The following is a 27753-nucleotide window of genomic DNA, read 5'->3' on the forward strand; positions in this document are numbered from 1 at the left end:
GGTTAGCCACCAGGCAGAGAGAAAGGGAGAAACTGTGGGCCCATCTCTATTGTGCTTTTGGTGGGAAGGTAGAGGTGAGACATGGTGAACAGGCTTAAGCTGGACTAGTTTGAATCATTTCAGTGGGATCTGGAACCTAGGGACCATCCCAAGTTGTCTGGTACCTGGCTATAGGGTGATTAGGGAAGATATATAGTGGCCCATAGTGTGAGAGCCTGATAAGAGAGATGGTTGGGGATAGACTAGTTCGCATTGGAAAATTGTACCCCTGGGAGGGAAAGGAGTGACAAGGAGTCGGGAAACCAAGGCACAGTAACTTGAGCATATCAGTTTGTCCAGAACAAGACATATTGGGCCTATACATTTATGGCAAATGATAAAACATCAGGTTTACCCGAAGCTAGAAACATGGTTGATACACAGGTGCAAGGCTCAACATAAGAAGATGATTGGAATGGATCATAGTTTTGGTTTTGCCAGCAAATACAGTGAATTTAAAAAAGGAAAAGGAAAAGGAAGATGAGAATGTAAGTAAAGATTATAATACAGTCATACCTCATTTTATTGCACTTCACTGTATGGCACTTTGTTGATACTGTGTACTTTACAGATTGAAGGTTTCTGGCAACCCTGTGTTGAGCTTGTCTTATTGGCGCCATTTGTCAAACAACATTTGCTCACTTTTTGGCACTGTGTCACATTTCAGTAATTCTTACAATATTTCAAACTTTTTTATTATTGTATTTCTTATCATGAACTGTATCCATGATTATTACTCACTGAAAGCTCAGATGACAGTTAACATTTTTTAGCAATAAAGTATTTTTTTTATTTTTCAATGTTTATTTTTTTTTTGAGAGAGAGCGAGAGACAGAGTGCAAGCAGGGTAGGGGCAAAGAGAGAGGGAGACACAGAATCTGAAGCAGGCTCCAAGCTCTGAGCTGTCAGCACAGAGCCTGACGTGGGGCTCGAACTCACAAACCATGAGATCATGACAAGAGCCGAAGTCAGAAGCTTAAATGACTGAGCCACCCAGGCGCCCCTGCAATAAAGTATTTTTTAATTAAGATATGTATGTTGTGTTCTTAGACATAATGGTATTGCACATTTAATAGACTATAGTGTAAACATAACTTTTATATGCACTAGGAAACAAAAAAAAAATCATTTTACTCACTTTATTGTGATACTTGCTTTATTGTGGTAGCCTGGAACTGAACCTGCAATATCTCCGAGGTATGTCAATAATTAACTATGGCTTATATTTATTAACTGTAAGCTCAGGAGAGAAGAGATTGCATGAGAGGGATGGGGAAGGGAGTAAACATGGTAGATAGAATCAAGGACTCTAAGGTGACAATGGAGTTGAAGGGAGTTGAATAGAGTTGTTTGAATTTGGGTATTCAGAGGGCATATAAGCTGGAAAAAAAGGAAGTGATAGTTGACCTTGCCCTTAGCAATGGGATGACCATGTATGACCATTGGAATAAATAGCTGACATAGCAAGGAGGGCTAGATCATGTATGTGAGAAGGCTTCAAGTTATTAAGAGGCCATAACATTAAAAGGATTACCTTCATGGATATTGAAATACTCAAGAATTATGCCAGAAGTAATATTTGAGAGAGAGTCAGTAATTTAGGATATAAAATCTTCAGGGGATGGAAGAAAGGAGGTAGTACTGGTAATGATAGACTTCCATAAGGAAGTGGAATAGAAGTAGTCATTGAAACTATGGATGTTGGTAAATTTACTCAGGGATAGTGTGTGTGTGTGTGTGTGTGTGTGTGTGTGTGTGTGTGTGTAGAGAGAGAGAGAGAGAACAAACTAATAACTGGGGTTTGAGCTTAAGTGTAATCTTTAAAAGAGGAAACTAATAAAGGAGAAATAAAATGGGAGGACTAGCTTTTGTAAGGATAGGGCAAAAGGTCAAAGAGAAAGAAAATCCAAGTTGAATATAATGGTAAAAGAGTTATTCAATTAGTGAGTTGTAGATTCTGGATTAAATAGAGAGAGATGAGAAACCTAAAAGGTACAAATTAGTCCAAAATGGAAGGGTCAGGTGGTTAGAGGTCCCAAGGAGGTTGAAAAATAAGAGACAGTGATGTCCCAGAAGAGGGAAGAGTTAACTGTCAGATGCTACAAAGATAAGTACTGAAAAGAGTCCCTTGGATTTGACAAGTTGAAGCACTAGGGGATCATAATGAAAGTAATTTCTATGCGGTAGGCGAGGAGAGGTGGAACTAGATTGCAGTGAATTTTGGAGCCAATAAGGAATAAGGAAGTAGACAGTATTATTTACTAATATTTGAAGAGTTAGACTATGAAAGGAAGTGTAGATAAAGTAACAGAGGAAGACACAGCTAAAGGAAGGATTTTTTTAGTTGGGGGGATGAATGGAGGATAATTATATGTTCAAGGGGAAAAGAGGAAATAATATGTAGTGGATAAGGAATTATTGATGTACAATAGTCCCTGAGAAAGTAGTAACAGACAGATTTCAGAGCACAAGAAGAAAGATTAGCCTTAGATAAGAATGGCAACTCTTTTACTAAAAGAAGAAAGAAAGAAAGATGCGTTTAGGTGAGTTTGTAGGATATGGAAGAAGAATATAAGACAATGGAGAAATAATTTAAGGAGCTTTTAACCAGATTGTTTGTTCTTATTTTCTTAGAGATGTTGAAGATAAAGTCATTTAGACATTGGAGGAGGGAGGATAGAGTAAAATACTTTAAGACAATATAAATTTGAAATATTGCATGAATTCATTGCAGGAATTCATTTATTTAAAAAATACTTCTTTAGAGACCATGATATCCTGAGTACTGTCGTAGGTTCTAGGAATATAACAATTAACAAGACAAAGATCTTACCCTGAAGATGCTAACATTCTAGCAAGGGAGTGGACAACAACAAAGTGGCAAGTAGTAATAAATGCTATGAAGAAAAATAAAATATGAAAAGTGGATTGATGATTGTCGTTTAAAAATATTTCATTCTTGTCTGATCTTTTATGATATGAAAAGTAAAATTATTGTTTAAAATGTTTTCTTTGGAAACCTGTTTCCTTTTTATAATCTGAGGGAAGATCATCTTTGTTTTATAGAAGAAATCCGTAGTACAGAGTACTAGAACAAAGGAATGATAAGGTAGGTTTTTGTGTTAAGGAATTTGCAGAGTATAGAAAAGTGAAATCATATCTTTTTTTTTTCTCCAGGAGACATTTTGATTTTATCTTCTCTTCTTATTAAAAATTATTATGTAATTGTTCAGGCAGAAACACAATATTCTTCCCAGGTTTTACTCCTCATGCTTCATTCTGCCTATGCAGCTGCCCTATACACTCACTTATGCTTCCTATGTGCCAGAGACTTCCTAACTATAATATACAAATTAATCCATTTAATCCTCATAATAATCTGTGAATAAGGTACTGTTAATATCCCCATATTACAGATAAGGAAACTGAGACCAGAAAAATCACTGTAGACTTTGGATCAGACTACCTAGGTTCAGATTTCAACTCTCATAGGAATAGTTCCCTTTAAGTCTCTCTGATTTTACATAAAATGATATTTATAACAACCTCTTAAGGATTATGAGAAAAAAAAGTGATACAATGCATGTAAACATTCTAGAACTATGCTTATACATATTGAACTCTCAAGTAGCTATTATTCTTTCTTGTACCTATGTTCAGATTGTTTCCATGTTTCTAAATGAAAGTCTGATTTTTATTGTTGGTTAATTTTCCTTCAATCATGAATCCTTCGTGTTATGTTATCTTTTCTTGATATAGGAGCACTGGCCCACAGCCAAAGAAGTCTATTAGCTTTATCAGCACAGTAAAAGGGACCCAAACAAAAGGATATAGTGGTGCAAACCAAAGCAGAATGGCTCTGTCAAAAACCTTGACAATTGCACCTGAGATAAAAGCAGAAAAAATGAGTATTTCCACCCCAAGGACAGTGATACAGGTAATATTCTTTAGAATTCTGAGTTTATTTGAAAATGGCATCATAAAGAACTTGACTGAAATGTTAAAAGTAGAAAATATCCTGCTTTGAAGTAATGAACTCACTTCTAATATTGATACATTGATTTTGTTAGAGTCTTTGCCACATGACATATCTTACAGTGTAACATTGGCTGTTGGCTTCTATAATTCATTACTGGTAATAGAAACATTAGGGTGGAGTGAGGAAAGTCTACTCATGACCTTAAGAACTAGTTGATTATAGTGTTAATAATAGCTAACCTGGCTATAATATAGGTAGTAAAGCTAACATCCATTCTTCTTGGTAATATAAATTATTACCAAGCAAATATAAATTATCACAAATTGGTTATCTCATTAGAAAATGTTTAATTAAAAGGCACTTGGGTGGCTTAGTTGGTTAAGCCTAGGACTTCAGCTCAGGTCATGATCTCATGGTTCATAAGTTTGAGCCCCATGTCAGGCTCTGTGCTGACAGCTCAGGGCCTGGAGCCTCCTTTGGATCCTGGATCCTCCCTCTCTGCCCTTCCCCTGCTCATGCCCTGGCGCACGCTCTCTCTCTCTCTCTCTCTGTTTCTCGCCCTCAAAAATGCATAAATGTTAAAAAAAAAAATAAGAAAACATTTAACTAAGAATTGAATTTTTAAAACTTTTAATCAAAGTATAATATATATACAGAAAAGTATGTAATATATAAATCTGAATGGGCTAGGCAATGACTTTTTTAGATATGACCGAAAAACACAGTCCATTAAAGATAAAATTGGTAAATTGAACTCTATCAAAATTAAAGCTTCTGATCTTTGAAAGAATGCTAAAAGGATGGAAAAAGAAACCATACAGTGGGAAAAATTATTTATAAAGCAAACATCTGATAAAGTACTTATAACCAAAATATATAAACAATTCTCAAAACAATATTAAGACAACTTCATATTTAAAATGAACAAAACATTTGAGCAAATACTTCAACAAAGTACATATACAGATAGCAAATGAGCACATCAAATGACAATCTGCATTAGTCATTAGGAAATGCAGATTGAAACTATGAGATACTGTTGTACACCTATTAGAATAGCTAAAATTAAAAGACTGATCATACCAAATGTGGGCAAGTATGTGGAGGAACAATTCTCATACACTGCTAGTAGGAATGAAAAATGAAAAACCATTTGGCACTTTATTCAATGCTAAATATATACCTACTATATCATCCAGCCATTCCACATCTAGGTATCTACTCAAGAGAAAAGAAAGTATCAGTTTATATAAAAACTATACACAAATGTTTATAGCAGCTTTGCTTATAATAGCCACACAATGGAAATAAGCTTATATAATTTTAACAAATGGGTACTATATTATCTCAGGCTGTCATAACAAAGTATTATAGACTGGATGGCTTATAAACAAAGAAATTTATGTCTCACAGTTCTGGGGCTGGAAGCCCAAGATTAGAACGCCAGCATGGTTGGGTTCTAGTGAGGACCTTCTTCCAGGTTGCAGACTGCTAAATTTTCAAGTTATCCTCAGTATATTCTCAGCGTATTACATGGTGGAAAGTGATTTAGCTAGTTCTGGCCTCTTTTCAGAAGGGTACTAATCCCATTCATGAGGTCTCAACCTTCATGACCTAATTACCTTTCAGAGGTTCTACCTTCCAATACCATCACATTGGGATTAGGAGACCAATATGAATTTGGGGTGTATACAAACATTAAGTCCATAACAATGATATATTATTATATATACATTATATGTGTTATGTGTATATTATACATACATATATACAATACATACATATTATATGGTATTACGATACGTAAAAGCCCATCTCAGGGGCTCAGATCATGACCAGGGCTGAAATCAAGTCAGATACTTAACCAACTGAGCCACACAGGTGCCCCAAAATAAATAAATAAACATTTTTTTAAAAAGTACTTAGAGCTAATAAATTCAGCAAGTTGTAGGATGGAAAATTAACACACAAAAATTAGTCATGTGTCTATACACTATCAATGAATAATCCAAAAAAATTAAGAAAAAAGATTTCCATTTACAGCATATCAAAAATAATAAAAATACTTAGGAATAAACTTAACTAAGAAAGTGAAAAATGTACACTGATAACTACAAAAATTGCTGAAGTAAATGAAAGGAGATGATAAATGGGAAAACATCCCTTGTTTATACATTGGAATATTTCTTAAGATGTCAATACCACCCAAAACAAGATACAGATTCAATGCAATCCCTCTCAAATCCTCAATGATATTTTTTTGTGGAATTAAAAAATCTATTTTAAAACTCATATGGAATATTATGAGACCCCGAATTGCCAAAACAATCTTAAAACAGAACCACAAAGTTGGAGGTCTCACACCTCCTGATTTCAAAACTTACTATGAAACTGTAGTAATCAATGTAGCGTAGTACTAGCATAAAGACAGACACATAAACCAATAGAAAACAACAGAGGACCCTACAAATATGTTCAAATGACTTTCAGCAAGGATGCCAATTCTGTGCAATGGGGAAAGGACAGTCTTTTCAACAAAGATGTTAGGAAAATTAGATATCTACATGCAAAAGAATGATGTAGGACTCTTATATACAAAAATAACTCAAAACGTATCAAACTCTTATAGCTACAACACTAAAATTCTTAGAAGAAAGCATAGGGAAAAACTTTTTGACACTGGTTTGGCAATGATTTCTTAGATAGAATACCAAAAGCATATACAGCAAAAGAAAAAAATGGATATAATGAACTCCATCAAACATTAGAAACCTTTGCATCATAGGACACAACACAATGAAAAGCAACCTATGGGATGAGGAAAATATATTTGAAAATCTGATAAGGGGTTAATATTCAGAATATACAAAGGACTCCTACAACTCAACAACAAACAAATAAGTGGCCCAATTAAAAAATAGACAAAGTACTTGATACTTTTCAAAAGAAGATCCACAAATAGCCAACAGCACTTGAAAAAATGCTCAATATCACTAATCATTAGGAAACTGCAGATCAAAACCACAATAAGATATCACCTAAGGCTCATTACAATGGCTAAAAAAAAAAAAAAAAATGGAAAAGAACAAATGTTGGTGAATATACTGAGAATTTGGAAACTTTGTGCACTGTTGACAGAAATGTGTAATGGTGTAGTTGCTATGGAAAACAGTGTGGTGATTCCTCAAAAAATTAAAAATAGACCTATCAGGAGCACCTGGTAGCTCAGTAGGTTGAGCATCTGACTCTTGATTTTAACTTAGGTCATGATCCCAAGGTTGTGGGATTGAGCCTATATCAGGCTCTGTGCTGAGTCTGGAGTCTGCTTGAGATGTTCTCTCTCCTCCTTCTAGTTCCTCCCTCCCTCTCAAAAAATTAGAAAATAAAAATACCAATAAATAAAATATATATATATATATAGAATTACCATATGATCCAGTAATTCCACTTCTTGGTCTATATCCAAAAGAATTGAAAGTAGAAGCTTGAACAGATACTTGTACACCTATATTCATAGCAGCATTATTCGCAATAGCTAAAAGGTGGAAGCAACCCAAGTTTCCATCAGCAGATGATGAATAAACAAAATTTGATACACACACACACACACACACACACACACACACACACACACTGGAAAATTTTTAGCTTCAAAAAGAAATGAAATTCCAACACATGCTAGGGTATAGATGATCCTTGAATATATTATGTTAATTGAAATAAGCCAGTAACAAAGGGGCAGATACTGTGTGATTCCTCTTATATGAGATACCTAGAGTAGTCAAATTCAGAGGCAGAAAGAATGATAAGACTACTGGGAGGAACATTTTCAATATCAAACATTGACCTCAGAAAATAGTCCCTGAAAGCAGCCACAATTTGATTGGATTAGAGAATTTGTGCCCCAGGGCATTGAAAACAATAGAACAGTCAGCTGGCAGTTAGTGAAGTTTAACAGCTGAGTGTGGACAGGGTGAGAGTAGTAGAAAGGGGGCTCCTGGGTGGCTCAGTCTGTTGGGAATTTGACTCTTGATTTTGGCTCAGGTTATGACCCCAGGGTCCTGGAATTGAGCCCTGTGTCATGCTCTTTGCTGAACATGGAGCTTTCTTGATATTCTCTCTCTCTCTCTCTCTCTCTCTCTCTCTCTCTCTCACAACCCTCCCTCCCTCCTCCCTTCCCCCTTTGTCCCTCTCCCCTTCCTCTAAAAATAAAAAATAAATCTTTAAAAAAAGAAGTATAGTAGAGAGCCCTAATAGTACCTTTGTCACTCCAGGATGGTTTGGGGCATACCCAAAGCTATTTGTCCCTGAGAAGCACAATTAACATTGTGTGGGGGTAAGTGTTGGGGTTGGGGGGGGGGCATACTAGTCCTTCAGCTGCATTAGCAAAGTACCACAAACTATATGACTTAAAACAATAGAAATTCATTGTCTCATAGTTCTGGAGGACAGAAATCTGAAATCAACGTGTTAGCATGAACATGCACTCTCTGAATACGATAAGAACGGATCTGTTTCCCTTCTAGCTCTGGTAGTCATAGAAATTTCTTGGTTTGTAGATCTATCACTCCAATCCTCTGTCTTCATATTGTGTTCTCCCCGTGTGTTTTCATAATGTCTTACCTCTATGTATATCTGTGTCAAAATTTTCCCTTTTTATAAAGACATCAGTCATACTGGATTAGGGCTTACCCTAATGATCTCATCTTAACTTGCTTAAGTCTGCAAAAACCCTATTTTCACAATCTGAGGTACTGGGGGTTAAGACTTCAACATGTCTTTGTGGGGCGACACAGTTCAACCCATTATGGGGAAATAAATCGCACTAAAATAATCCAGGTAATCACTAAACAAATGAACAAGCAAATAGCAATAACAAGTTTTAGAAAGGAAGGAGATATCAGTACCTAGAGAAAAATATGACCCATATTTAAGAAAAAAATACAGGCAATTGAAACTGTGGGAAGAACCAGATGTCAGATTTAACAAAAAGAGATTTAAAAGAAATCACTATTGGGGCGCCTGGGTGGCGCAGTCGGTTAAGCGTCCGACTTCAGCCAGGTCACGATCTCACGGTCCGTGAGTTCGAGCCCCGCGTCAGGCTCTGGGCTGATGGCTCGGAGCCTGGAGCCTGTTTCCGATTCTGTGTCTCCCTCTCTCTCTGCCCCTCCCCCGTTCATGCTCTGTCTCTCTCTGTCCCAAAAATAAATAAACGTTGAAAAAAAAAAAAAAAAAGAAATCACTATAAATGTCTTCATAGAACCAAAGAAACCATGAATAAAGAAGTAAAAGAAGGTCTGATGACCATCACATCCAATAGAAAATATCAATAAAGAGGCTCAACCTCACTGATCAACAGGGAAATACAAATAAAAACTACAATGAGATATCACCTCACACCTGTCAGAATGGCTAAAATCAACACCAAAAGAAACAACTCTTTTTGGCAAGGATGTGGAGAAAGGGCAACCCTCTTGCACTGTTGGTAGGAATGCAAACTGGTATAGCCACTCTAGAAAACAGTATGGAGATTCCTCAAAAAGTTAAAAATAGAACTACCCTACGATCCAGCAATTGCACTGCTAGGTATTTACCCAAAGAACACAAAAATACTAATTCAGAGGGATACATGTACCCAGATGTTTATAGCAGCATTATCTACAATAGCTAAATTATGGAAAAGCCCAAGTGTCCATTGATTGATGAATGGATAAGGAAGATGTGAGGTATATGTGTGTGTGTGTGTATAAATATATTCATATATATATGAATTCATATGTATTCATATTCATATATGAATTCATATGAATTCATATATATATGAATATTACTCAGCCGTAAAAAAAAAAAATAATGAAATCTTGCCATTTGCAATGACATGGTTGGAGCTAGAGAGTATTATGCTAAGTGAAATAAGTCCAGTCAGAGAAAGACAAATAGCATATGATTTCACCTGTGAAATTTATGAAACAAAACAAATGACTAAAGGAAGAAAAAAAAGAGAGGGGGGCAAACCAAGAAAGAGTCTCTGAACTGGAAAACAAACTGATGGTTATCAGAGGGGAGGTGGGTGGGGGAGAGGTTAAATAGGTGATGGTGATTAAGGAGTGTGCTTGTAATGAGCACCAGGTATTGTATGGAAGTATTGAATCACTATATTGCACACCTAAAGCTAATATTACACTGTATGTTAACTAACTGGAATTTAAGTAACTTTTTAAAACTGTTGTATATTCAAAAGTTCCTAAGAAAATTGATTTTAAAAGTTCTCATCATAACAAAAAAATTTTTTGTAACTATGTGAAGTGATGGATGTTAAGTAAACTTATTATTGTAATCATTTTGCAATATACGTATATCAAATCATGTTGTACCCTAAAACGATTCTATCTTATGTAACAATTATATCTCAATTAAAAATAAATAAATAAACTAAAATACTGTTTCTGGGTTGCACCAAAAAGGAATTATAAAAAGAACCAAATGGAAATTCTGGAGTTGAGAAAAAAGTACATTAATCAAAATTTTAAAAATTCACTAGAGGAACTAAATAATAGATTTTAACTGTCAGAAGGAAGAATAGAGATTATGCAATAGAGATTATGCAAGCCAAAAACAGAGTGGAAAAAAGAATGAAGAAAAATGAATGGATCCTCTAAGAGGATAATACCAACCAAAAGCAACAGAATTCAGATTCTTCTCAAATACACATGGAACATTTTCCAGTTTAGCCCCTATGTTAGGCCACAGAATGAGTCTTAATTAATTGAAAAGAAATGAAATCATATCAAGCATCTTTTCCAGCCACAGTATTAGAAAACTAGACGTTAATTACACAAAGAAAACTGGAAAGTTCAACAATATGTGGAGACTAAACAACTTGCTACTGAATAACTAATGGGTCATAGAAGAAATCAAAAGATACCATGAGATGGGTGAAAGTGGAAATATACCAACATTTGTGGGATGCAGCAAAAGCAGGTCTAAGAAGGAAGTTCATAGAGATAAATACCTACTTCACAAAACAAAAAGAGTCTCAACTTAATTTTACACCTCAAAGAACTAGAAAAAGAACGAATGAAGCCCAAAGTTAACAGAAGGAAAGAATTAACCTATGAGAGCAGAAATGAATGAAACAGAGATGAAAAGAAAATAGAGAAGGTCAATGAAACTAAATGCTGTTTTTTTGAAAAGATAAAAAAATTGACAAATGTTTAACTGTATCCACCAAGAAAAAAAAGAGAGGAAATTCAAATAAAATTAGGTTCAATGAATAAAATCAGAATGAAAAAGATGTTGCAACTGATACCACAGAAATACTAAAGATCGTAAGATAATATTATGAATAAATATATGCCAACAAATTGGACAACCTAGAAGAAATGCATAAGTCTCTAGAAATAAACAACCTATCAAGACTGAAATATAATGAAATAGAAAATCTGGACAGTCCAATTACTACTAACAAGATTGAATTGGCAATCAAAAATCCCCAACAAACAAAAGTCTAGGATCAGACAGCTTCACTGGTGAATTATACCAAACATTCAAAGAATTAATATCAGTCCTTCTCAAACTTTTCCAAAAAGTGGAAGGAGAGAAAACTCTTCCAAACTATATGAGGCCAGTATTACCCCAATATCAAAACCAAATGACACCACAAGAAAAGAAAAACACCAATATCCCTGATGTTTTAGATACAAAACCCTAAACAAAATATTGGCAAACCAAATTCAACATATATATGTTAAAAGGATTATAGATCATGTTCAAGTAGGATTTATTCCATGGTTGCAAGGATGGTTTAACTTAACTCTCACAAATCAGTCAATGTGATATGCCACATCAATGAAATAAAGGATAAAAATCATATGATCATCTCAATAGATGCAGAAAAAGCATTTGACAAAATTCAACATCCATTTATGATAAAAACTCTACAAATCAGGAATAGAGGGAATGTATCTCAACATAATTAGACTGTATATATACTCAATGGTAAAAAGCTGAAAACTTTTTCTCTAAGATCAAGAAAACAATAAGGATGCTCACTCTTGCCACTTTTATTCAACATATTCTGGAGGTCCTACCCAGAGTAATTAGTCAAGAAAAAGAAATAAAAGGTATCCAAGTTAGGAAGGAAGAAGTAAAACTGTTACTGTTTATAGATGACGTGATATTATATATAGAAAATCCTAAAGACTCCACCAGAAACTATTAGATTAGTAAATAAATTCAGTAAATTCACAGGATATAAAATTAACATACAGAAATCTGTTGCTTTTCTACACGTTAATATCCAGTGCTCAGAGAGAGAAATTAAGAAAACAATCTTACAATTGCATCTAAAAGAAATACCTAGAAATAGGGGCGCCAGGGTGGCTCAGTCAGCAAGCGTTTGACTTTGGCTCAGGTCATGATCTCATGGTTCAGTTCGTGGATTCGAGCCCTGCGTCGGGCTGTGTGCTGACAGCTCAGAGCCTGGAGCTTGCTTGCTTCAGATTCTGTGTCTCCCTCTCTCTTTGCCCCTCCCCCGCTCATGCTCGCTCGCTCGCTCTCTCTCTCTCTCTCTCTCTCTCTGAAAAATAAACATGAAAAAAATTAAATACCTAGAAATAAATTTAATAGAGGTAAAAGATCTGTATATTGAACACTACAAGACAGTAATGAAAGAAATTAAAGAAGATACAAATGCATGGAAAAATATTCCATGCTTATGAATTGGAAGAATCAATATTGTTAAAATGTCTACACTATCCAAAACAGTCCACAGATTCAGTGCAATTGCTATCAAAATTTCAATGGCATTTTTCACAGAATAGAATAATCTTAAATTTTGTATGAAGCAACAAAGACCCTGAATAGCTAAAGCAGTCTTAGAAAAAAGCTGGAGACATCACCCTCTCTGATTTCAAAGTATATTACACAGCTATAGTAATTAAAACAGTATGGTATTTGCACATGAACACATAGATCAAAAACAGATACATAGATCAATGGAACTGAATAGAGAGCCCAGAAATAAACCCACACATATATGACTAATTAATTTACAATCAAAGAGCTAAGTATACACTGGGGGAAAAAACAGTATCTTCAATAAGTAGAGTTAGGAAAACTGGAAAGCCAGAATGAATCTGGACCATTATTTATACCATACACAAAAATTAACTCAAAATGGATTAAAAACTTGAATGTAAGACCTGTATTTCAGTATGTGTTAAATTTCATAATTGAAAAGATTAAGAATTAGGCAAAAACAAACAGAAGTATGTAAAAATTGGGAAATGTTTATTAATAAAATATTGAATGAATAATAGTGATTTTTTTTAATTTATAGATTAAAATTAAATATACAAAAATATTAACAATCTGCATGAATTCTCTCTACCTTTCTGAATTTCCCTGATATTAATTAATATACATTGCTTATATATAACGTATATTACTCATACGTACTCATTACTCATACTCATTTACTCAATAAAAACTTTTATTCAATTTTTCATGTTTATTTTAACCTAGAAACATACTTATTTTTTTTCCTACCACTTTTTTTGTTTTCTAGGGCCTATTTATTCAGAACCCTCCACCATTTTTTTTTTTTTTTTTTTTTTACCTATTTCATTTTAAATAATGATTTTCCACAGGTAATTGATGCACATGGAGTTGATGTCACTCCCCGACCTCTTTACCATCCAGATCCACATACAGGTACAGCAAAGCCAAATAAACTACTGACATCACAAGAAGGATCATTTGCAGCAGAATTTATATCTTCTTATAGCCTTTATCAGAATACATTAAATCCTAGTATGTTAGGGCACTTTACAAGGTAGAGTATACAATTCTATTGTTCTTTTTATATCACATGTGCTGTCTTTTCATTTAAGTTGTATGTATGTAACTTAGATGTCAGTTGTCTTCGGTCTCCCACCTGCACTCTGTGTGAGTGTGCCATCTCTATGTTCCCCTCATGTTTTACTTAGGTGTAGAGGTTTGCATGTCTTAAGAGTTCTCCAATACTTGGGGCACCTGGGTGACTCAGTTGGTTAAGCGTCTGACTTCATGATCTCATGATCTCATGGTTTCTGAGTGCGAACACTGCCTCAGGCTCTGTGCTGACGGCTCAGAGCCTGGAGCCTGCTTCAGATCCTGTGTCTCCTTCTCTCTCTGCCCACTACCCCCCACCCCCACTTGTGCCCTGTCTCTCAAAAATAAATAAATGTAAAAAAAAATTAAAGAATAAGAATAAAAAAGAGTTCTCCAACACTCACACCAAACATTTCTGAGAAAATATATGGGTTTTATACAAGTTTTCTTGAGGAACCAAAAGATGAGGCTAATCACATACCTACAGACGTATTTCTTCTGTTTCTTTTATGCTACAACTTATGGGAAGAAGCAGCTCCGCTCCCCCCAATATCCCATGTAAATCCATGTTCTCCTAGGGTTTGATTTATCTTTTGTTTCATAATTTTTTTGTAAATGAAATGTTATGCATGTGTTATGTAGACACTTTATGTAAGCGAAGTGAAATTTTATTAATGTTTATGGTAGAGAAGTTCAGAATGTTTGCAATAATTAAACAGTATGTCCTAAAATAATCTAAAGATTATGGGGAAATATTTGAGTGTGTAATTTTCCATTTGACCAATTAAAAGTTCCAGAAGTTAACTAAGCACGTTTTAGGAGAAAATATGCTGCTCTAGAGTCTGACTCAAAATTTGCATGCAGTAGCCATAGGAGTGCTCTGTAAAACAAAGAATATTCCAGTAAACTGTATCTACCCTTTAAAAAAAATTTTACTTACCTATTTTTGAGAGAGAGAGAGCACAAGTAGGGGAAGAGAAGAGCAGAGAGAGAGAGACAGAGGAAAACACAGAATACAAAGTAGGTTCCAGGCTCCAAGCTGTTAACACAGAGCCAAACTCAGGGCTCAAACTTACGAACTGTGAGATTGATGACCTGAGCCGAAGTCGGATGCTTAACCGACTGTGCCACCCAGGCGCCCCCACTGTACCTACCTTTTTGAGGACAAGTTGTACCTATAAGTAGAAAGGGGAGAAAAGTATATAATATCACGAAATTATGTTGTTTACATGTTTAAAGAAATTATTTTTGTATTCTTCAATGTATTGATTTCCCAACCAGTACATAGATTTTCTCTTAATTAAATCTTGAGAGGGCCTTTATAAAATTGAATAAATCACATTTAAGATGGGATTTGAGTGAAGAGCAGAAAATTGGTGAAAAATGAAAGGAAGAATGTTCTAGGCTGAGACTCTAAAGTAAGAGAGTGCCAAAAGATTGAGGAACTTAAAAAGGGGGTAGGATGGGGGAAATGTGATAAATGAAGATGGAGAGACTGGATAGGTAAGCTGTATTTTAGCTTTTTATTCTAAATATATTGGGAATCCATCACAGGACTTTGGACATAGGTTTGACATGTTTTATCCCTAAATTATATTTATGATGACTTTTTTTTAATAACGACTTTTTACTTAAGGAATATTACAAATCAGCTTGATGTTTAAAGAAGTAGTTTACTTTTATCAATTTTTCTCATACGATTATAGGATATTTGATTTCTCAATATGATAATGTTTTTGTTCATGTATTCAATTACCCATAAGAACATCTAAATAAATGAATAATTTTGTTTTTCATTATTAAAGGTCAGTTTTAGGAAGCAGCATAGTTTCTAAGTCAAGTGTATCTACTACTGAATCAATAGCAGAAGACCTAGAAGAACCATCCTATAAACAAGAAAAATTGACTAGTTTTACAGGTAATGAAAATGTGATCATTTATTTCAGTATCAGTCCCTTACTTCTTTAGCAAATATACTTATTATTTGTCAGATACTTGAGATAAAAGAACTCTGGTAATGATTTCTAGATGCTGGCCAGAGGGGTAGCTACGTGAGAATTACCAGAGTAGTATCAATGTTCCCAAGGTGAGAATCTTGTACCACCAGCCTCAGGAATCATAGATCCTGTTTGAGAAGTGCTTTGCTTCTAGGGCACCTGGGTGGCTCAGTCAGTTAAGCCTCTGACTTTGGCTCAGGTCATGATCTCATAGTTGAAGAGTTTGAGCCCCACATCGGGCTCTGTGCTGACCACAGAGCCTGTAGCCTAGAGCCTGCTTCAAATCTCTGCCCCTCCCTGCTTGCACTCTATCTCTCTCTCTCTCTGAAATAGACATTAAAAAAATTTTTTTAGGAGTGCTTTGCTTCTAACTCAGGAGATGTCATTCTGTTACACTGTGATCAGTGCCATAATAGGACATATGCAGAGTGTGATGGGAGCACTTTGAATGGAAAGATTAACACCTTTGAGGTGGGAAAAAAGAAAAGAATTAACAGAGAACATTATTGACTTTTGACTTGAGTTTTTAAAGATGATTAGTAATTTATCAGGAGAACAAATAGGGGTGGCTTCTTCCAAGCAGAACATAAAACATGAGGTAAAGGATTATGCAAGTAAAGGTAAAAAAAATGAGGAAATAATGGATGATCAAAAGTGCTGGGTGAAGTGGGTACCTACTTGAGGAACGCTTGCCTTGGAGTGCAGTAAGAATGTCTCTTCTGCTAAGATGATAATGAAGGATTAATGAAAATATTCATAAGGTTGGAAAAGTGCTTCATAGACTCTTTGGTGTTAAGATATGTAACAGGAATACTTCTGACACAAGTAATGCCCAACTACCATTGGCTTAAATAATCATTTATTTTTCTCACATTAAAAGAACTTAAAAGGTAGATAGCTTTTGGATTGGATCTTGTGGCTTAACTGTGAGACTCTAGATTGGCGACTCTGCTGTTCTCTTTCCTTAAGCCTTTTCTTCTTCTTTCTTGCTTCATGGTCTCAAAATATCTGCCCCAGCTCTGGATATTATATGCACATTAAAGGCAGAAAGGAGAAAGGCAATAGCTCCAGCCATATCACTTTTATTTATCAGGAAAGTAAAAGTTTCCCCAGGAAAGTCTTCTTTCCTATGTATTTCTACTGTTATCTCATTGGCCAGAACTCTGTCACATGGTGACCCCTAGCTTCAAGAGAGGCTAGGAAACTAAACACTTGATTTTCTTAATGGAAAGAGGCAAGGGAAGGGGGAAAGCCTTACCAATGAAAACTTGGCAATCAGCAGTGTCTGCTGCAGGAGGGAAGATCATCCTCTCAGAGATAGACAAGGAGCATTGGATTATTATTGTAATCTTCCCCAGACTCAGAGGGATTGACTCCTTCTGAAGGGATTGAATACATCTCACAATATGGTCTGTTCTTTGACCACATAAAAGCCACCTGCAATATATGACCCATCATATTTTGGTAAAATGATAATTAAAATAGCAATTAGTAAATGATTTTTATTAAATCGTGTATTTTAGATTTACGAGTTGTGAGGGCAACACCTGGAAAAATTGTAACAAAAGAAGACCTAGAAAAGACTATAGAGATAATACTCACAGAGACGGAAACACTAAGATTTTTTAACCTACCGACAGTCATGGTTTCTGTAGAATCTGAAGAAGCTATGAAAGTAAGGTATGTATGGCTCAATTGTCTATATTGCTTCTGTAATTTAATGCTAAGTCAGAGGTTCCTATCCTTGTTTCTGTTTTGGGGCATTCCTGGATAAAGACTGGTGGCATGTGTGCTTGGTGAAGTTCTATATAAAGTTATATATGTGCCTTATGAAATGATATGAAAAGTGTTTGTGGGGTTTTTTTTGAAAACTATTTATGTTGTATGTACTTTTTTCTAGAGGAAGAACCCATAGGTTTACCATACTCTTTAAGAAATGGGTACACTACTAAGTCAAATAATAAAAGAAATAAAGGAAGCTTCCAAGTCTCAATAAAGGTTTTAATGATATTTTTTTTCTTTTATGCATATGTAAGTTATTTCCAGTTTAAAAGAAAGGACTGGGGTGCCTGGGTGGCTTAGTAGGTTAAGCGATTGACTCTTGATTTTGGCTCAGGTCATGATCTCATAGTTCGTGGGATCAAGCCCAGCATGGGGCTCTGTGCTGACAGTGTGGAGCCTGCTGGGGATTCTGTCTCCCTCTCTCTCTGCCCCTTCCCCAGTTATGCTCTCCCTCTCTCTCTCCCTCAAAATAAATAAATAAAACATTTTATAAAAATAAAAATAAAAAAATAAAAAGAAAGGCCTGACATTTTTATATTCAAAACTTAAGTAAAAATATGTTATTGGAAAATAACTGAATTTACTATATTAGAGCAGATTTTCCATTGCTCCTTATTAATGAATTCAAATAGATCATTAGTTTTTGCCTCATTTATTTTGCCTCATTAAGGATTGTTATGCCTTTTTGGGAGAATTTGGGAGAATTGACCCCTTTATCATTATGTAATGCCCCTCTATAATGCCCCTCTGATAATTTGCCTTGCTCTGAAGTCTGCTCTGTCTGAAATTAATTTAGCTACTGTAAACAGATTTTTGGGGTGCCTGGGTGGTTCTGTCAGTTGGGTGTCCGACTTTTGATTTCAGCTTGTGTTGTTGATCCCAGGTGCTGGGCCTGGAGCCTGCTTGAGATTCTCTCTCTCTTTATTCCTCTGCCCCTCTCCTGTGCTCACGCTCTCTCTTTCAAAAATAAAAAAATATATATACATTATTAATATAGTTATTCAGATTATTTAGATTCAAATATAATTTGAATATGATTCAAAGTACTAAAAATCTATCATTAAAATATTTTTAGGATATTATTCTTACCCAAATATAAAATATTCTAGAATTATTTGGACTATAAAATATAGTACAAGTAGATCCTGAATAACACACATTGAAATTCTTAAGACATAAGGGAAAGCTCTTAACACCAGAAAAAGGAAAGGAGCAAATAACAAATAGATAGATAAGTGATCTGAAATCAGAGATGGAGAGATGCTAGAAGCAAACGTTAAAATTAACACACAGATCTAGAGTCCAGCAGGTCTTGGACCCCCACAAATTAAGAGAACTAAAAGAGACATTTTTGTATTAAGCAAAATCCTTAAAAGGATTTCAGTTATCTCAAGTGATCCCAGGTTTCAAAGCTAATATCATAAGCAAACATGAATTTTCTCGGGAGGAAAGCATATCCCATTTAGATTCAAGATTCCCTCAGATTGAGTTTGGTAAAAAATACACCAAACCAATAAAAAAGTACTACGAATGAGAATTAAAAGAAATAACAGACCAGAGATCTACACCCTGAGGACTATGGATAATGAGATATTAGGACTCTATTATGAGATATAGAATATAAAATATATGTGAAATATTTAAATAAAAGATAGTGTTAACCCTCACTAACATCAAGAAACTATCAAAATGATGACTCATATTTGCAAAAACATCTAAAAAGAACTTTAAAATAAAGTATATTTATATAATTGTTGAAGTAAAACAGAAAACATTGAATTTAAACAAGACATAATCAAACAGATTTAATAAATTGAAACATAGATCTGGATAAATTCTACAAAATAAACCTTGGAAAGAAAAAATGTGATATAAAGTATGAAAGAGAAGTTAAAAAAAGAAATTGACAATAGAATAAAGGTCTAAAATGCACCTGGTTTGTTCCAAAATATCAAAATACGAAGAATGGAGGAGATGAACTATTCGAAGAGAGTGGGTAAGGATGTTCCCAAGCTATTAAGACACCATTTTACAGAAATGAATAAATAAAAAGAAATCCACAAAAAAGAAATGCACTTGGTGCATTATATTGATACTCCAGAATACCAAATACTAAACAAAGATTTTACTTTTTATTTTTTTTATCAGTGTTTATTTATTTTGAGATGGAGAGAGAGCAAGTGGGGGAGAGGCAGAGAAAGAGAGAGGGGGACAGAGGATCCAAAGTGGGTTCCCTGCTGACGGCAGAGATCCCGATGCAGGTCTCCAAACCTGCAAACCATAAGATCATGACCTGAGCTAAAGTTGGATGCTTAACTGACTGAGCCACCCAGGCACCCCCAAAAGAAGATTTTAAAAACAGAAGGAAAAAAGAAAAAAAAATCATCTACAGAGAAATAATTAAACCAACAGCATTACTAGGGACAAAGAAGATCACTTTATAATGATAGGAAGGTATAATAATTTTAATCTTGAATACTCCTAATAAAATAACCTCAACGTATCTGAAGCAAAAATTAGAAACTTGTTAAGTATAAGTAGGTGTGTTAAACTTGCTTCTCTTAATTACTGTATGTCAACCAGATATAAAATTCACATAGATATAGAAAATTTGAACCAAAGACATAATTTAATGATCACATATAAAACTCTGCATTCAATAGAGAATACACACTCTTCAAGCACACACCAATTATTTTTAAAAATCATTCATGCACAAGACCATGAAACAAGGTTTCAAAAATTCCAAAGAAATAGTATCATACAAACTCAATTCTCTGACCACAAATAGAAGTAAGTTAAAAATTAATAACATAAATCTCAATTAAAACACAGACACACATTCAGATACACATTTGGAGGTTAAAAAGCACATTTTCTAAATTCCTTATGAACCAAAGAAGAAATCATAATTGGAATTTAAGAAATACTCAGAAGTAAATAATTATTAAAATAGCACATACCTACAGGATGGCACAAATGTAGTACTCTGAAGGAAATTTATAGCTTTCAGTGTTTATAGCAGAGTTCATAAAAACTGTGTGAAGATAGTGCCAGCATGTCGTTGGGCACTGAAAGTAGTAATGATGCTGGGAGGTATAGTAAGTAGAGTCTTTTGGAGGTAGTTTAGTGCAGTCTTTTCTTTTCTTTGTCATGTTTATTTTTGAGAGAGAGGGACAGAGCACACGTGGGGGGAGGGGCAGAGAGAGAAGGAGACACAGAATCTGAAACAGGCTCCAAGCTCTGGACTGTCAGCACAGGGCCCGACGGGGGCTCAAACTCATGAACCACGAGATCGTGACCTGAGCTGAAGTTGGATGCTAACCGACTGAGCCACCCAGGCGCTCCAAGTGCAGTCTTTTCCTAAGGAGTTTTTTGAACTCTCACTTCACATTTGGTGAAATCCACATTAAAGAAAGTAATTTTAAAGAGAAGGCATAATATAAAGAGATAATATCCATGGCAATAATTTTTATTAATGAGTTGAATATACTTTATTTTTTATAGGCGGAGAAACAAGAATTATGAGACCCTTTGTAGAAATAGATTAGGCAATGATTTATATGCTGAAAGGATGATGCAGACTATTAATGGAGCACCAAAGAATAAAGATGTTCAGTGTGACAAAATTGTAAAAGAAGACAAAGGTAATTTATATTTCATTCTGTTTGATAAAGTACGTATTTTAATATACATTCTTTGAGTCTGTCAGTTAACAAATAAATGTTGAAATATATGAAGTAAAGATAGAAATACTTTGGTCAAATCACAATAGCAGCTAGGTCCTGTAATCTATAGCTTTTAGAACTTGACAAATAATGAGTAATAAATATAAATATAGATGATTTAGATAACATAATTATAATTTTGATATTTATAGAAACTCTATTATAGAATTTTGTACTCTTCAAATGTTTATGAAACATTTAGAGAAACTGATTGCTTAGCCATAACTAATAACATTTAAAATGTGCCAGACACTATTCTAGGCCTTCCACATTTATTAACTGGTTTAATTCTCACAACAACACAATGAGGTAGGTACTATTGTTACTCTCCGTTTTTGGAGGCAGAAACAAGCAAAGAGAAGTTAGCTAACTTGACCAACTTCACTCAGCTAGTATGGCATACAGTAGTACCCTCAGACAGTCTGGTTCTAGAACCTGTGCTCTGTACTACACTTACTGTCTCTCAATGTTCATAAATTCATAGCCCTGCATAGCCAAAAATTCTGTGAGGTAGGGCCAGAAAGGTAATTAGGTAAAAGTTATTAATTTTAATGGCTTTTGTTATTCAGCAAAATTATAAGCTAGTTCTTTGAAAAGATTAAAATAAAACTTCTAAGCAAATGCTAAGTCAAGCCAAGGGTAACTTATAATTAGTAGGAAAGTTTTGTGGCATTCTTACTCACTCTTGCCCTACTCCCCTTCTCAGTGTGGTGATGGTCTTAAAGGCAACAGCCTGCCTTCCCAGTTTGAGACCCTGGCCTCTGGTTCCAGAGAAGCAGAGCAGACCTTACTCTCAAAGGATTTGGCTTCTTTGTTTTAACCTGCCTGGGAATACCTGAAGGACTGACCCAGAGCACTTGTTTTTGTTTTGTTTTGTTTTGTTTTGTTTTGTTTTGTTTTGTTTTGTTTTTTAACTCAGGACACACAGGTGGTAAAGCAGCTGTGCATATTGCATTCTCAACAAATATTGCAAAGTAAATGAACAACTCATCTCTCTTAGAGGCAAAAGAATACAATGGAGTCAAACAAGAAACACACTGTAAGCCTGAGAGAAAAAGCTAGGGAGGGAGATCTTTGGGAAATTAAGATATTAAAAAAGGCTTGTATATATAGGGAAATTTAGAAAGTCATGTGCATGCCTAGGACAAGATGCAAGCTCAGGAAAGACTTGAAAAGATCCTAAGCTTTCCCCTCTGGCTGATCTCAGGCTTAGTACAGGCAGGAAGTGAAGGCTAAGGCATAGATGTAAACAGCCTGGTTAAGCATTAAAGGAATACCTTAACATTGACCCACTCTACAAAGACCCAGAGAGGTTTTTTATCCTTTGTTTGTCTGTTTCTTTTCTTTTTCTTTTCTGTCTTGTTTTTTTCTGATGGACTGGTCGGGGAGGGTGGAGGAATTCAGGTATTCAAGGAGATCTCTGTCATGACACTTGCTGACCAAAAGCTTCTGCGATGATACATGACAAAGAATACAGACTTTATAAAAATAGTTTAGAAACATCACTAAGCAAACAAACAACGAGTACTCACAGCAAACTACAAAAACAAACTCCAAGGAGCAAGAAGAATCTGATTTCCAGAGTTACCACATTATTATATTCAAAGTGTTCAGTTCTCAAAAAAAATTACAAAGGATAGGAAGAAATAAGAAAATATGGCCCATTTGAAGAATAAATTAACTGAAACTCTCCCTGTGGAAGTACAGACATTGTATTTATTAGCCAAAGACTTAAGATCAATTGTATCAAACGTTCTGATAAAGCTAAAGGAAACTATGGGCAAAGAGCTAAAGCAAACAAGAATGGTGTATGGAAAAAAAAAGAATATGAATAAAGGGACAGGAATTATAAAAAGAAACCAAACATAAATTCTGGAGATTAAAAGTACAATAACTGAAATGGAAATACTAGAGTTATCCGTGGCAGATTTGAGCAGGCAGAAGAAAGAATCTGCAATTCTTTTTTTTTTGAACGTTTATTTATTTTTCGGACAGAGAGAGACAGAGCATGAACGGGGGAGGGGCAGAGAGAGAGGGAGACACAGAATCGGAAACAGGCTCCAGGCTCTGAGCCATCAGCCCAGAGCCCGACGTGGGGCTAGAACTCATGGACCGCGAGATCGTGACCTGGCTGAAGTCGGACGCTTAACCGACTGTGCCACCCAGGCGCCCCAAGAGTCTGCAATTCTTAAAGACATGTCAATTGAAATGATCTAGTCTGAGGAGAAGAAAGAAAAAAGAATAAAGAAAACTGAACACAGCCTGAAGGACATATGGGGCTCCACCAAGCATACCAATATACACAGAAAGGGAATTTCAGAATGATAGGAGAAAAAAGAGATAAGGGGAACACAAAATATTTGAAGAAATAATGGCCAAAAAACTTCCCAAATTTGATAAAAGTCATGAATCTGCGTATCTGAGAAACTCAGCAAACTCCCAAAAAGATAAACAAAGAGATCCACATTCAGACACATTATAATTAAGTGTTGAAAGAGAATCTTGAAAACAGCAAAAAAAAAAAAAAAAAAAAAAAGACTCTTTTCATGTACAAGGGATCCTCAATAAGATTACACCCAATTTCTCAGAAACCATGGAGTTCAGAAGTCAGTGGGATGCCATACTTAAAGAGATGAAAGAGAAAACTGTCAACCAAGAATTCTATATCCTTCAAATAATCCTCATGAGGGAGAAATTAAATAATTAAGATTAAATACTTTCCCATGAAGGAGACAATAAGACATTCCCAGATAACAAAAGCCAAGACAATTTAGCATTAGTAGAATTGCCTTATAAGAAATGCTAAAGGGACTCCTTCAAGCAGAAATGAAAGGACACCAGACAATAACTTGAAGTGATATGAAGAAATGAAGAGCACTGGAAAGGTAACTACATAGGTAAATACAAAAGTCAGCATTATAATTTTGGTTTGTATCTCCACTATTTTTGCAATATAATTTAAAATAAATCCATAAAACAATAATTATAAAACTATACAAATGGACACACAGTATATAAAGATGTAATTTGTGACAACATCAACACAAAGTGGGTGTGATGGAGCTGTATAGGAGTTCTTGTATACTATTGAAGTAAGGTAGGATTAATTCAAAATAGATGGTTAAAATTTTAAGAAATTAATTGTAATCTGCAAGGCAACCACCAAGAAAATAACTAAAAAATTACAAAAAAGAAAATTAGATAGGAATCAAAGCAGAACACCATTAAAAAATCAAGTAAACACAAAAGAAGGCAGTAATGAAAGAATTGAGGAACAAACACATAAGACATAAAGAAGACAAAAATGGAAGAAATCCTTCCTGAATAGTAATTGTTTTAAATAAGTAGATTAAATTCTCCAATTAAAAGGCAGATATTGGTAGGATGGGTTAAAAAACAAAAACTAAACATGATCCAAGTATATGCTGTCTAATAAGAGACTCACTTTAGAGCCACAGACAAAAATATGTAAGGTGAAAGGATGTAAATAGCAACCAAAAAAAGCTGAGAGGGCTTTACTAATATCAGACATAGTAGACTTTATATAACATTATTACAGGAGCCAAGCAGCATTATATACTGATAAAAAATTCAATCCATAAACAAGATATAACAATTATAAACCCATATGTACTCAACAAGAGAGCCTCCAACTATATGAAGCAAAAATTGATAGGATTGAAGGGAGAAAATAGGAAGTTCTACAATAAGAGTTGGGACTTTATTACCCCACTTTCAATAATGGGCAGAACAACCAGAGAGATTATCAATGAGAAAGAAAATAGAGGACTTGAATAATAATATAAACTAGGCATAACAGACATATACACCATCCCCAAACATCAGAAAACACATTTTTTTTCTCAAGTTCATATGGAAAACTCTCCAAGATACACCATTATGTTAGGTAATAAACAAGAGGTAATAAAAATTTTTAAGTCAATATCTTTTCTGGCCACACTTAATGACATTAAAACCCTATAACAAAAGGAAAACTGGGAGATTTAAAAATATTTAGAAATTAAACAACACACTTTTAAATGATTTTTTTAATGTTTATTTTTGAGAGAGAAGGGGGGGGGAGAGGAGAGGGGCAGAGAGAGAGGAAGACACAGAATCTGAAGCAGGCCCCAAGCTCTAAGCTCTCAGCACAGAGCCGGACGCGGGGCTCAAACTCACAAATCACAAGATCGTGACCTGAACCGAAGTGGGACACTTAACCAACCGAGCCATCCAGGCACCCCAAACAACACACTTTTAAGCAACCAGTGCATCAGAGATGAAAGCACAAGGGAAATTAGAAAATATTTTGAGATGAGATGAATGAAAATGAAAATAAAACATAACAAAACTTATATAGTGAAAGTAGTGCTTAGAGAGAAATTTACAGCCGCAGATACATTTAAAAAAGAAAATCCCCACCTGAAACTAATGTAACATTATGTGTCAACTATACTTCAATAAAAAAAATAATAAAAATCTCAAATCAATAATCTAACTTTACACATTCAGAATGAGATAAGATAAAACTAAACCAAAAGCCAGCATAAGGAAGGAAATACTAAAGATTAGAGTGGACATAGAGAAAAACTAATGAAACTAAAAGTTGGTACTTTGAAAAGATCAACAAAACTGACAAACCTTTAGTTAGATTGACTAAAGAAAAATAAGAGAAGATTCAAATTACTAAAATGAAAAGTGGAAGTGAGGACATTACAGAAATAAAATAGATTATTAAAAAAAGTGAACATTTGTATGCCAATAAATTAAATAGCTAAATGAAATGGACACATTCCTAGAAATCCTTCCCTGCCCAGACATGTTCTGTTTTACCCTGACTGCTGCAGAGAAGACATGATGAACAGAAAATATAGAACATCCCACTTACCTAACCGTACTTTCATTGGATATTAGATGCCCAGCTTGTCAGGTGCCCTCTGAAGATTAAGTTCTGTGTTTCCAAGGACACATTCATGATCTCACCATGTGATTTCTTCATAAGTGGCTCTTGTAAACTCTCAGGGAAGCTGAAGTCAGAATGTGACCCAGACTGTTCTGATGATCTTCTCCTGAGAGTCCTCCTTTAGTAGTCCTCCTCTAATAGTAGTGATTTTGTTCTCTTTTTATTCATCTGTGATAGTGTTTGCTATTCAGTTTTTAAAACTAGAGTATATATTGTGTAGGTATACATATATCAGAGAGCCTTACCTGAGGTTTTCTAAGAAGAAACCTCTGCAGAAAGAATCTGAGTGCACATAGTTTATTTTGGAGGTAATCCTAAGAAACACTGGTAGGGGAGTAAGTGAAACAAGAAAGGGTAGGCAGCCAACAAAGGTTATGTGATCTAACAAATTACCTCTTTGGGTAATGAGTTCAATACTGCTAGAGAATCTGGGAGCCAGAGTTATCTTATCATGCTCCAACTTTCTAAATCATTGTTTGAAGGCTGATGGGCTTGTTAGTTCCTTGGTACTTCTGGCCTGATTTGTGCACATCAAAGTGGCCCTAGTGGCCAAAGATGGCCCCAAGCAAAACAATATAGGTGCTGGCAGTTGGAGATTGGCCAGTAAGAGGTAATGCATAACAGATACGGGCAGGACACTAGCAGCATCTACCACAGGAGAGAAACCTTTTAAAGCAAAGCAAGAGTATGACCATTCCAAAGGTTAGGAAAAGTGGATGTGCTTCTGTTTGAGGTAGCTAGAAGGAGGTGGGCTATGATAGAAGAGTGTCTAGGAGGCTTCTAATCACCTGGAGATGTTCTATTTCTTATCCTGGCTGGTGAGTACATGGTAGTAATTCTTTACACATATAAGTGTTATACACTCTTCTATGAATGATAGTATTTCATAGAAAAGTTTAATTAAAAATAATGAGAGTCCATATTCAAAAATTTCAGTGCAGACCAATTAAATATTAAAGTCTTATGGATCAGTAAAAAAAGAATATGTCTTCCTTGCCTGATTTGGGATGAAATTGAAAGAGATTCAGGAGTCAGAGAGATGGAAGTCAAATATTAGCTTTATTACTGATAAAGTTAATTGAAAAAATGTAGTCTTAAATCTGCAGCTAAGTGGAATTGGCATTTGTTCCTTTCAGAATAGATCTTACCAGTAGTAATTAGCACAGCTAGACCAGCACAGACCTTCTTTTTTAGGGGTGAGACCAGACCAGGAAGCATGCTTTCTGCCATTGAACAGACCTAACAAAAGAATCTGGAAGTGGCTAAGCACAATGCCTTCTAAACTGTCCTATAGGATTAGTCACTTTTCTCCGCAGTGAGCGAATGAGGGTTATAGTGAGGTCAAGGTGTTAATTTAGCTGAAGTTCCCTCTGTAAAGATTCACAGAGAGTG

General features: G+C 35.0%; 1 protein-coding gene across 1 annotated transcript in view; it reads left to right on the forward strand.

Moving 5' to 3' along the window:
* DNAI4 (dynein axonemal intermediate chain 4) overlaps window positions 1-27753 on the forward strand; it is an 88011-nt gene that overhangs the window by 18667 nt on the left and 41591 nt on the right. Inside the window, 5 exon segments of the mRNA XM_047082701.1 lie at window positions 3799-3976; window positions 13669-13853; window positions 15697-15809; window positions 17412-17568; window positions 21178-21317. Of these exon segments, the coding sequence (XP_046938657.1) occupies window positions 3799-3976; window positions 13669-13853; window positions 15697-15809; window positions 17412-17568; window positions 21178-21317 (773 nt within the window).

This window comes from Lynx rufus, unplaced genomic scaffold (assembly GCF_022079265.1).
Source record: "Lynx rufus isolate CCGP_SWC_20201006 ecotype Redwood Valley unplaced genomic scaffold, mLynRuf1.p SCAF_2, whole genome shotgun sequence".
NCBI lineage: Eukaryota > Metazoa > Chordata > Mammalia > Carnivora > Felidae > Lynx > Lynx rufus.